This window comes from Cavia porcellus, unplaced genomic scaffold (genome assembly GCF_034190915.1).
Source record: "Cavia porcellus strain 051 isolate PalLab524CR breed Dunkin Hartley unplaced genomic scaffold, mCavPor4.1 scaffold_12, whole genome shotgun sequence".
NCBI classification, from domain to species: Eukaryota; Metazoa; Chordata; class Mammalia; order Rodentia; family Caviidae; genus Cavia; species Cavia porcellus.
In genome coordinates, this window is record NW_026947495.1 from 63,425,269 (window position 1) to 63,438,073 (window position 12,805).

The 12,805-nt window shown below is 49.5% G+C and overlaps 1 protein-coding gene across 6 annotated transcripts in view; it reads left to right on the forward strand.

Moving 5' to 3' along the window:
- The window catches only part of Hoxd4 (homeobox D4), a 30,146-nt gene that overhangs the window by 2,419 nt on the left and 14,922 nt on the right, over positions 1-12,805 (forward strand). For 3 of the 6 annotated variants that reach the window (XR_010050881.1, XM_063259345.1, XM_023561092.2), the window contains exons 2-6: positions 6,784-6,914; positions 8,019-8,042; positions 8,650-8,732; positions 10,191-10,289; positions 10,546-12,393. Coding sequence is in view for 5 of the 6 variants with exons in the window: in XM_063259345.1 (XP_063115415.1) it covers positions 11,964-12,393 (430 nt within the window). In the remaining variant the exon portion in view is untranslated. The other 3 variants (XM_063259347.1, XM_063259346.1, XM_003478557.4) reach the window with 3 other exon arrangements.

Here is a 12,805-nt window from a genome sequence, read left to right on the forward strand (position 1 = left end):
GACCCGGAATTCCGATTTGAATCCAATCTAGGGCCTCTTTTTCAGAAATGATATAAACAGATACCGTCTTTTTAGGAACTGGTCTCTTAAACTTGGTCTTGCAGAATGAGAGAGATATTGTGCTTGCTGGACACTGGGTGGTTTTCCTGTCTTGATAGACGACTCAGGGGAAGTAAGGGTCTTACGGACGGACGTGAAATTTCTGATCCAAAAGCCAAAGCTGAGTGTGGTCACTGGCAACATGCAGATTTTGTTGGTGAGGCAGACCAGGGCCAGCGAAGCAGAAAGGTTAGGGGTTTTCATACAGGTTTTCCTGAAAAGGAAAAGTGCACTCGCTGTCTCTTTCACATGGGGCTGCCAAGCCCGCATGCAGCCAAGCGCGGGCGCAGTGTGTGGTGCAGTACAGCGTAGAGCCCCAAGAGGCGAGCCACGCGTGCTCCCCGGGCGTCCCGCGCATGTGCAGTGAGGCCATCCAGCCCCGACTCAGCGAGGGTCGGATAGGAGGTCAGGGGACTCGGTGGAGGAGGTTAGAACCAGGGCTTTCCGTTACCCCTGCCTCTGGATTCACCACTCTCATTTCCTTTATTCCAGCCTTCTGTCTAAATATAGTCAAATAGCTCTGCCCATCATCAATTACATTATTTTCAATCATGATTCCTCCCACCCCGATTTAAATCTGGGGGTTAGAAACAGACTGAAAATATAAGCTAGTAGCCAAAGTAGAAGAAATCTTTCCAAAAGATGTACCTATATCTGTGGGGGAGGGGTTTGCATAGTGCGTCTGCTTTGGGAAAAGGCCTTTTCTCCTCCTGGTGCTTGTTCAAACCTCCGAATATAGGCCGATCCTTCGGGGTAATCGTTCCTGGATCTTGTTACTCCAGCACTTGCAGGGTTGAGAGTTCCGGGGACAGCGGCGCTGTGGAAAGCCGTCAAGTAAATAAATAAATAAATGGACAAGCTGGAGGGATCCTGCACCTGGGCTCCCCTAATGAATGAAGGGTGCCCGTTTCTGGCCTTGAGTTTGTTGGTCGTGTGTGCCGGGGACAGGGAGCGTGGGAGGGGAGCATCTCAGTATCCTCTCAACTCCTCCTGGCCTCCCTCGGAGACAAGGTCGGTGAGGCCTTGGTGCGGGGAGCCCTCCGCCACGCGGAGGAAGATCCTGACCTCGGGTTTCTCCAGGCGGCGTGCTCTCCCCGCTCCGCAGTCTAGCGCCTTGTCCAGGAGGAGGCGCTGTAGGACAAGTGTCTCGCCTGCTGCAGCTGCGCCGCCTTTGCCCCAACGCAAGTGGGCGGGGACTGGGAGGACACGAGAGCCGCCCCTCCCCCACCTGTCCCCTTCTCGCGTGCAAGGTGCAGTGGATTTGGGACGAGGGTCGGCGGTGCTGTCTCCATCCTCAGAGGTCGCTTCTCTCGGTGGACAGAGAAGGCGGCTTCGGGAACCCAGAGCCTAAAGGCTGCGGGGGTGGGGCGGCGACAAACAGGACACCTCGTTTCCTCCGCCTTCCCAGAGGGGGCGCGATTCCCACACGCTGTGCCTTGGAGGAGGGGGTGGGAGCAAGCTGCTCCCAGCCAACGGTCCCAACCAGCCCCTCTCTTGCCTCTTAGAACGAGTTAGACCTATATGTACCCTCTAAGAAACAGGGCCAAAAAAATTTTTTTTTTGCTTGAAAATTGCTCTGTACCGCATCATGCTGGTCTTCAGCAGTGTTATGGAGGCCGGGCCTTGCACCACGAATCAAAACTATGTAGATGTGCGTATCTGTTTTCAACACCATAACATACTCTTCTCCTGCCAGTCCGCTTATTTCTTACATCAGGGGTGACACCCTACTTTAACAACTGGGTCTGACCCCAAATCCCACTGATCTGTTGTCTCCTAGTGATGCAGACACTTGCTTCCTCCTTTCCCTACTCTAGATCAATGATTCTTGGGGAAGACTTGCACCCAGATTTCTTTGTCTATAAAGCAGGTGTCTGGGTTCCATGCCAGACCTAGAGAATCAGAATGTCCAAGGCATTTAGGATACACATTTTGTGGCAGTCCTCCTGCCTGGTTCTTTGCTGCTTTCCTTCTCTCTCTCTCTACAAAAGGGCATCCCTAGGAGCTCCTGGGGCTCCATTCATGATTTTTTTCTTTTTTTTTTTTCATACTGTCACTGCCCCCTCCCCCACCTAGCCATCTCAAAGAGAACAACTTCTGTGTTCACACTGCCTTAGGTTCAAGTCCATGCACTACCACTGTCTGCTGTGTGATCTTAGACTCCCTAGGTCTGTTTTCTCCTTTGAAAAGTAGGGACGAATGCCTTCCCAGATTGCTCCAAAGATTTTCACTTATAAGCGCTGTGTGTCAGGTACTAACTACTTCATGTACACTGACTCATTAGTTTCATATTTAAAATGGTGTTTTGAGATGTAAGAACTCAGTACATGTTCCTTCTTAGTACCCCTTTTATGCTTAGCAACAGGCCTAGACTTTTGCAGCCAAAAAAAGACCTGAATCACTCATCCAATCCTTGAATTCTACAACAAGCAGAAGCTTGGATGTACAGAAGTATTGGATTTAGGAGGACATAGTTCCAAGCCCTATCCTATTGTTGTGGTGGGCCTCATAGCCCCTGGTCTGTTGGGTTTCAGTATCTAGTACCTAATGTATCTCGGCCACCAGAAGGAAGAAAGCACTCCTAGCTCCTTGGTGGGAGGCTTCACACTCACACAGGCTAGTGTTTTACTCTTGCAAAAGACTTCAGAGCTTTCCGAAGGGCAGGCCCTACTCTCCTCTCCATCTCCTGTAGTCAGCTTCCTCATCCCCACCTGGCCTATCAGCCACACCTCCAGGGTGGTTGTTCCTCTTGTTTTTCTGCTGCCTCAGAGCAAGGACCATCTTCAGCCTCTCAAAATCTAAGGTGGGGTGGGAGGCTAAAAGCCAAATGGCAACAGCAGAGGAAGTTAAGGAGCCCCTCCTCTCCAAATTTTAATCTGTTTGTGTTAGAGTGATGCCAAGGAATATGTTAGAGACATTTTACTCCTCAAAAGCTCTAATCTTTTATGAGGAGTTGCCATACTCCTTGTAACCGGTTTTAGCTCCTGAGCTTCTGGAGCTTCTGGCTTCTGTGGCATCTGCCTGTTTACTTTTCCTACCATGGCCCCCTCAGCCCTTGGCCAAGATGCATCTTTAGATTTAACTAGTAGTTCATGTAAATCAGATTGTCTCTGAAAATGCCTATTCTCTTTGGCTAGCAGCTGTGTTAGGCAGAATTCAGCCTGTGGCCTAGGATGGTGGCACTGGACCCCTCTACACGAACTCCTGTGCCATCTAACCCTAGTCCTGGAACTTACGTAGCTACCTTAGCTACTGCCTTTCTCCAGACCACTGGAAACTCTCTAGTCCCTGGTCCTGATTGAGTTAAGCATCCTGGGAGTGGGGGCAGGAGGGCATCTCCTATCCCACTGTTGGCCTTTTTATTTGATGTCACCTCTTCTACCCAAAGAACTCCAGACTAGACTGCCAATGAGCGAGTGTGTCGAGGAGAAGAAATAAAAGTGTTGTGTTTTCAGTTATAGCAGAAATACGCACGTTCTGTCCTGCTTACAGTTCCTTGCTCACCTGCTCACTTGCTCAGTACTTCTCTGGCTCTAACTCTAACTCCAGTTTGGTGTCCAAATATGGGAACTAGGGCTCCTGTTCCATCTGCCTTTGGCCAGAAAGTTCATGCAAATCCTTATCCAAATCTATCCCTTCTGGTTATACAAACTTTCTAATAGGAGAGGCAGTAGACATCAGTAAAATACAATAAAGTCCACCAAAAAATGTGAATCTAAGGGAGGAAAGCATGGCAAAGGCGTGATGGAGGACAAATATAATCAAACCATATTATGAGCATCTGCCACAGTGAAGCTTACTAATCTATATAGACAATAAAAATGACTGAAAATAAATAAAAGTAAAGGTCTTGAAATCAAATAAGTAAGAGAAGAAGCTAGAGGACATTTAATAGTCAATAACAACCCAAGTGTGGTGGCGCATGCCTGTACTCCTAAGGATTCTGGGAGGCTGAGGCAGGAAGAACACAAGTTTGAATCCATCTGGGGGCAATTTAGCAAGATATTGTCTCAAAAAAATAAAAGTGACCAAAACTGTAGTTCAGTGTAAAGGCCTCCTGGGTTCAATCCTCAGTTTTGGTGGTGGTAGGGGGAACAAACAAGATCGAGGTATTCTTTTCTGGAGCCAAATCACAGGGCTCATTAGGGTGGGCAGAGGGCTGACCTCTGTCCCGTGGGGAGGAGAGCTGCTGCTTGGTGGGACCCATTTCCTCTCTGCTTCCTGGCAACAACTGTGGTTTCTGGGCTGGAGGAGTCCTACAAAGCATCCTATCTTACGGGAGCTCACTAGTCAGAAATGCTAGAAACTGACTTTACCCAGCACCCAGAATCCTGCTTTACCCTGAAACTCATTCATTACAGGTGTTTAAGAAGGCTCAGTCTCTCCCCCACCCCCAGTCCTCTCCAGTCACTTTCCATGGAAAGCCCTTGAAAACCCAAACAAATCACATCATGCTCACTATTCTCTGACCACTGATGCCAAGCTTCTAGTCCCATTGCCACTCTCACTTTTATCCACAGAAGCCAAGAACATTGTGGCGGGTGGAGACAATGGACAGTTGTAGGAAGGTGAACATCTGCTCTTTGATCATTTTTCCTGGGTGTCCTAAGACCAGAAACAAATTGAAGATGCCCATTTTTAAAGTGCTCTTTTCTTTTCTCCTCTTCCTTACTTACAGCTACTTTTCTTTGTTATCTAAATAAGACAGAGTAGGCTGCATAAAGTCACCTTCTACAGTGACTGCTGCAAGCAAATCTCAAGCACCCTTCTTCATCGCCATTCATTCAGAAATACCTACTGGGCAGCCCTTAGGTCAGCCACTGCTCCTCCTCTGATGTGGCTTCTCTGTACCTCTGCCCCATAAAAAGCTCATCACCATTGCCTCGAAAAATCACATGTCCATTGACTGACTTGTATTAATTTAAAGAAAAATAAAGCTATTTACAACGCTTTCAGCTTTGATTTTTTTCCACAAGTGATTAATAAGGTTTAATTTAAAAATTGCTCACCTTTTCTAATAATCAGAAAACATGTTTGTTTTTTTTTTTTTTTCTTGGTACCTGAAATCGAACTTACACCCTTGTGCTTGCCAGGCAGGAGCCACTGAGCTAATCCCTGATCCTGAAAACATTTGCTTTTCAGAAAACATTTTTGAAGTTATCTTTGCCCATTATTTTAATAACAAGTGCCACCAATTGTAAAAAAAAAAAAAAAAATTCTGGCTAATGGACTAAAAAAGGAGGGAAAAGGATGTCCTAAGGTCTAGTCTAACAGCCCTCTGTTTTCTTGCTAATCAAGGTCAAATTAAGCTTGGAAATCTATGTGGGATGGAGTGGAAATTGGGAGGCAGATATTTTTGTACAGGGAATCTCTTTTATAGACTTAAGCAGCCTTTATGACGGAACTGTTGCAATTGAATTTGATTTAGAAATCACATATGACTTGGGGTGTGTGTGTGTGTGTGTATGTGTGTGTGTGAGAGCTCTACAAATCAGCACAGAAAATTCATTATTTCATAATAGTCAAAATCAGGTCTTCACACTGGTGGCAACTCTGGTGGACCACTGAAAGGTTCTGGGAGGTGAATTCTTTTTTTATTTCTGCTTCTCAGTGGAGCTGGGCGCATCTTCCCCACCCCCACCTCACCCTCCTCCCTGAAGCACATTTTCCTGTTGAGCAGAGTTGGGCCCAAGCGCTTTTCCCTGGCTCTCTCAGCAGGCCCTGACATACACTCTCTTCTCTCTTAGGCTGTCCCATGGTGGGGGTAGCAGTGACAAGGAGCTCTGCTGGGGACCCTGCCCAGATTTGGATACTCAGGGAAGCCCTGAGCTCTATGGTGGGAGAGGGACATCTGACTTCCTGGGCTTGGGTTCCTTGAGAGTCTCATTTGCCTCCTCACACCCTGTCCCCTTCACACCAGGTCTGTTTTATTGTTTTATAACCTCCTATAGAGCTTCAGTTGCCAGAGATTCCGATGGGCTATTCTCCACTTTCTCACTTCACCAAACCCTAAGTCTTGCTGTTTTAAGCAGTTTGGTCACTTGCAAAGACGTCTCTTTTAGATCTAAGCAAATTATAGAAACCTCTAGTCATGTGGCTATCTTCAACTTTCACTGAGCCCATCCACAACAATACAGAGGAAGCCAACTGTTAATTCCAACTGCCACCCCATCCCCCAAGCCCACCCAGCCTCTCCCTAACCACTTTCTTTATAGAAACTTGCATGAAATCCCAAATAATTCCCAACTTCTGGCATACACAAGAAGTGGCTTTGGACATTCTTCCGTATCACATCTAAAGCTAAAAAGGATTGAAATAAAGGAGTTGATGGTACTCACAGTGAATGCAGCCAAAGAATCATAAGACATGCCCACCAACCAGCCTTTTTCAAATAGCACTATCTCCCAATTTAAGCAGGCTTCTCTGAAAAGATGCTATTTGAAAAGCCTGGGGTATTGATATGAATATGACCTCCCTTGCATTCTGGATATTTGGAACTACTTAAATCTGAAGGAACAGTTGCAGTGAAGCTTTATTTAGTGAATAAAAGTTTAAAGCCAAAGGTTATTTATGGTTCTGCAGAGATGAGACCTGAGTGGCTATTTACGAGCACGTGATTCCAATAAACTTTGTTTTATGGCTTGAGAGTTGACAAGCCAAAATATAATTCCCACCATAAATTAGGTTAAGAGCATACAAGTGCAGATGCTTGGATCCTGGAGCAGCGATAGGAAAGTGAGAGGCTCCAGCCAGCGCCCGGCTCAGGAGGACACAGTGCTGCTCCCAGCTCCCCTGCCCACTAGGAAAGCAAACCAGTAAGTCACTTATATTACTTTTTCTTCAACAACTCCAGAGCGGGGATTTTCTCTGCCTTGCCTTTCTTCTTGGGGAAGTACCACTGAAGTTAATTCCAATTTTAACCTGAATCTAAATTAATACCTAGAATGGGAATCCTGATTTTCTTTCTTCTCTCTTCTGGACCTGGAGAGTTAAGAATAGAGAGCTTTCACCTCACAAGAACTCTGTCTCTCTCTTCTGCTTTTTAGAGCATCGCTTCAGAAGTGGGATAAAACACTGGGGTTGGGGGAAGATGATTGTGGAGATGGCTTTGCCCGTGAGATGTCTCAGAAAGATTGCTATCCTACCATAAAACTGGAGAAGACCAAAAACTTAAAGCTGGATACTCACTCTTAGAAGACTTAGTTTGTAAGATTGGTCTGTGTGTCTCCTGCAGCAATGCTGAAAAATTGGTCATACCCCTAAGAGCTAGATAACGTTCTAAAGTATTGTCATTTACCCTTAAACCTATTGATTTTCTTCTCCTTGATTATCATTTGGGTCCTCATTTACCCCTAGAAATCGGTCTTTGTTTTGAATTGGAGAAGTGGAAAGCAAGTCCCAGCTATGCCTTATCTTTCTTTTGGGAAGAGGAACCCCCAGTTTTGGGGGTTACTGGTTGGGGCTGTGGAATTTAAAACCAGTTTGAAACGGGGGAAAGAAAGTTGAATTGTTCCCAGAGCTAGATAGGGGAGCTGGGGAAGGGGACAGACGGACCTCCATCCACCCAAACCAATTGTGCAGAAGAAACCACACAAAGGCCCATTTTCTTCTCCTTTCCCGGTTTCCCACTGGGGAAACCCTGTTACAGGCAATTGGATACAGACCAAACCACCAGGAAGGTATTATTTAAGGGTGCGAGGCGTGGAGGTGGTGATGGGCACTGAATTCTCTCATGTTGTGGGTTTGTCCTGGAGAACTACAGTCCATGGAGACCTTTGCACAGTTCCCTGGGAGGCAGGCGCCCAGAGCAGAGAGGTCCAGGTATTAGTGGGGTGTCTGGCTTTGTCATTTTTCTGTGTCATCTATTTCTGCTCTATTATCCTGTTAAATTTAAGTGACCTCCTTTTTCATTGCAACAGGTTCGGGACCGAGAGAGCGCCGCTGTGAGTACCTTCCCGTTTCTTCCGAATAGAATAGCAGAGGGACAGGCGGGTTTTCCTCCGGGGAGGTGGGGGGCAAGTGCTGCGCCAGGAACAGCGGCTCTGCGGCTCTGCCTCCCAGGCCTGGCCAGCGGCCCGCTGGGGGAGGTAGAGGCTCAAAGTTGAACTCAGGCAGCCTTCCTGGGGCCTAGTTCACAGTCACTGCCTAAAGGAACACAGTGGTGTCTCCCCTTGTCCTCTCCTTCGCGGGCCTCCTGGGACCTGTCGGTCTCCCCAGACCCTGCCAGCTGGCACAGGTGCAACGCCGCTGGAGCGCTGGCCTCAGTGAGGAGCTTGCAGCTCACTAGCAGCCCACCCTAAGCAGGGGAGCATCACATCCCACCGGAACCTACACAGTAAACCTGGGGAAGACGACCCCCTCTGTAACCCAGCGCAGTTTAACCCGGCCCAATTTAGCCCAACCTTCTGTGTTTTTTTCTTTTAACGTTTATTAAAAATAACAAAAACAATCTTCAATGGCCTTAGCCGGGCTGATTGGCCTATTTTCTGGGAGGGGCTGCGTGGTCCCAGCTGCAGGAGCACAGCCCTCCTTCACTCTCCCCCGCCCCAGCTTCCGTGGTGTGCATCCTGGGTTTGGGACCTGGCTGAGCAGAGAAGATACAGTTCTGTTCTTCTGTGCACCTCTCCTCCTCCGTGAGTGCAATTCAAGTACTTCTGCGTCAGAGTTTCTGATGCCATAAGGAAGCATAATGGGGCGGGACCAGCGACTCTTGGATTCCTCAGCTCCAAAGTTTGGATTTTTCTGAGTTGCTTGTACTTTGGAAGACAGATACATTTCTGGTCTCCAGGAGGACCATCTCATTAGGATGGTGGTTGTGGTGGGAGAGTCAAGGAAGAAAACGAATGGCCCCTCTCTCCCTGCAAAATGAAGATGATTTTATTTTAGAGAAAGATGGGTCATGCAGGACTGCAGGAAGCAGGCATCCTCCCTGTCTTGTGAGACACTCTCTCTTTATGGTTGGAGACCCCAGCACTAGGTGCAGGGCCAGAATTCTTTGCCCTGCTAGGCTGAGTAGCCCAGTGGACCCTCTGGAGGCTGTGCTCACCCACAGAAGTTGAGATCCGCCCAGCACATAGTTCCCCTTTATGAACCAGGCTGGCTCCAGTGAACCAGGTTCTGGGTTCCAGGCTGAAAATCTGGTTTCCCCCAATCTCCTGGTCTGGCCCCCCTTTTCCTGCTGCCTTGACTTAGTGCTTATCTCTGCCGAGGCTGCTTGCTTGCAAACTCACATTTGGCGCCTTGCAACTGAACACAGCACAAAAAGCCTGAGAGATCAAAAGCATTAGTATGGGCAGTTGAGAGGGAGGTGAATATTTAACGCTTTTGTTCATCAATAACTCGTTGGCTTTGACCTGTCTGAACAAGTCGAGCAATAAGGTGAAATGCAGGTCACAGCGTCTAACAAATATGAAAATGTGTACACTCGCCCGGATCCCCACCCAGCCCAGCGGGTCCCCCAGTTTGTATGGATAAAGTCTAGATAGGCCCAGAGTCCCCAGAAAGGTAGGTGGGGGAAAACACTTTGCCATTTGGGGAAACTGGGGGGATTGTCCTGGGAGGAACAGATTTGGTAGCTAGAGCCCTTGTTAGACTTGGCACCCCGAAAATCCCTGAAAATAGTTAAATCACTGGTACCAAAGGATTGAGGGGAACATGTGAGTGCTTTGAGGAGAAGCCAGTGGTCAACTTTGCAGTTGGTAGGGGGAGCCTTTCTGTCCCACCCCCACCACGCTCAGGCCCTGTTTGATACTGGTTTTTGAATTATGGAGAGACAGGGGAATCCAAACAATGTTTTAGAAACTGGACATCTGTGGCCTACTAGCAGTCATCCAAAAGCCCCACTCAAGCCAGGGTAGCCCACTGCTCCTGAAATCTGTCTGGTTCCTGAGTGCGGCTCCGCCCTAGGTGCCCTGAACTAAGGGGCAAGCCTTGGACAGGACAGAGGCGCTGGGGCGGGCAAAATTGGTGAACTTTTGTACTCTTGTGTGCTGCTGTCGGCAAAGCAAAAATAATGAAACTTTGTGATATGTTTGTAAATGATTTCGAATGACCCTACGCCCTGCCCTTCACCATTAGTGTGCCTGTCTCAGACCAGGGCGGCTTGGTGCCTGGGAGCAGCGCCTGCCTCGGGGTCTGCAGTAGAAGCCGCGGGGACACGGAGAGGCCAGCGGGGCTGAGGGCCCAGGAAGGTAAATGCATGACTTCTTACAGAACTAGGTTGGCCACCAACCTGGCTTGGCGAGGCAGTGGAGAAAAAAAAAAATAGGCAAAGGATATTTCCCTCTTGCCTCTTTTTTTTTTTCCTGCCGATGAGGATGAGGGCATTTGCTTCTTTTTGGAAAATACCACTTGATAGAGGGGGAGGGTTTGGGGATCCTGAGAGGGGAATGATAAAGCCGCCATCTCTAGGATGGATTTTTTCTTCTTCTTCTTTTCTTTTTAAAGAATGATCTGGCTGCTGCTCAGCTGCTCGGTAACACCAGCCCTGGGAAAAGAATGAGGGAACTCATTGCTGCAAATTGTCACCAAGCTTGTCAGACTACCTGAACTGTCCCTGAAATCGTGGGTGGCTGCGTCGGGCTGGTGGTGGGTCTGAGGAAGAGACTAGGGCTGGCAGCAGTTTGAGTATCTGTCTCGGGTGGGACCCGAAGGTTGTAACGTTGTCTATATATACCCTGTAGAACCGAATTTGTGTGGTATCCACATAGTCACAGATTCGATTCTAGGGGAATATATGGTCGATGCAAAAACTTCACATTTCTCCGAAATGGCAAGAGATGGAGGTGGAGGGTGTGGGTTAGCCACCTCTTTCTGTTCCAGGGAAGATCCACTGTCCCTGGTGACATCGTAGCACAGCTTTTTTCCTCAAGAAGCTCCTCACCTTTAAATAGAGGTTTCAGTCGGTGCTGCTGTAGCAAAAAGAACCCCTAACTGGTTGCATGAACACTGGGTTAAAAGAGTTAGGTTTGGGGATGCTGGGGAGTGAAGCATCCCTGGTAGTTCCCCCTCATCTCTGCCCTCCCCAGAGCATGAGATATAAATATACACAAGTGGTGACTAACTGGGTTTTGGGGACCTTGTCGGGGCAAGGGAAGCCAGCTGAGATAAAAGACCAGTAGAAACCTTTAGGGGGCATTTAGGTGAGGCGAGGGTACCTCATCACCTTCTGGGCCCAACCCTCAGCTGCAAGAACCTGGGCATCCATGGCTGTTGCCACATCAGCAAGGCCCAGCTTTGACTAGCAACAGCCTGGCCTGGGCACCTGTAAGAAAAGCATGGTGGTTACTCATTGCCTAACTTAATTCAGGCCTGCCAGATTCTGGTAACTTTTGGGTGACCCTGATGAGGACAAAGCGGGTCTCAGTCTTTGTATGGCAGAATCCCTACTCTGGCCGCTGGGCGGGCAAAGTGCCCAACTCAGAGGCTACCCCATTCACCCACCTTTTGTCGCCTTGCACCCAATAAAAGTATTCATTCTCCCTTGCACTGTGCCCACTTTGAGAGGGTGCTTCCATCGAGGTGAGCGGAGAAGGCAGAAGAGGTTAGCAAAAGTCAGTGGAGACAAAAGATTTGAGATTATCTGCTTAAAATAGGGGCGATGGAGATAGGAACTACATTACCATCAGGCAGGGGCCCTCAAATGTGGCACGGCAAGTCATTTGATTACACATATGTTATTTAGTTAAATTTGTAAAAATTATGAGATGCTCACCAAACCGGTGATAAACTCGCTCCCTCCCCATTGGCTGCCCTGGTCACATGGCCGCCCAACTTTATTCAGTTGACAGCAAGTAGGAGGGCCCTATGGAAGGAGAAAAAAAGACAACACGAGAAAAATTAGTATTTTCTACCTTCTGAAATTAATGGCCATGAGTTCGTATATGGTGAACTCTAAGTATGTGGACCCCAAGTTTCCTCCGTGCGAGGAATATCTGCAGGGCGGCTACCTAGGCGAGCAGGGCGCCGACTACTACAGCGGCGGCGCACAGGGCACCGACTTCCAGACCCCCGGGCTCTACCCGCGGCCCGACTTCGGGGAGCAGCCTTTCGGAGGCGGCGGCGGGCCCGGGCCCGGCGCGGCACTGCCCGCACGGGGCCCCGGACAGGAGGCGAGCGGCCCCGGTGGACACTACGGCACCCCGGGAGAGCCGTGCCCGGCGCCCCCGCCTGCGCCCCTGCCAGGCGCCCGGGCCTGCAGCCAGCCCGGCGGCCCCAAGCAGCCGCCCCCGGGGACAACGCTCAAGCAGCCGGCCGTGGTGTACCCCTGGATGAAAAAGGTGCACGTGAACTCGGGTAAGGCGCGGCACCAGCCTCCTCCGGGCGCCCACCTCCAGCCCGCTGCCCAGGACCCCCGGGAGGGGGGATGCGAGAGGGTGGGGGCACTGGAGCTTCCGTGGGCGCTCCAATTACTCTCCCCATAAATTTTTATAGCTGAGGGAGCAGGCCGGGACCATGTGGCTGGCTGCTTGGCTGTGGGCGCAAAGGGGTGGGGATGGGGGTGGGGTGGGGGGAGGACTCCATTTGCAGAGCCCGGGGAACCCGGAGAAGAAGCGCATTTCCAAAATGCTTCGGGACTCCCGAGCTCCTGGTGGGCCAGGGGGAAGGGAGCACATTTGGGGATCCTGCACTGCGAGCCTGGGAGAGAGTGGGAGTGAGGGGTGGGTGGGAACGAGGTTGTGCGCCAGGCCAGGCAGAGGGTGGGAGG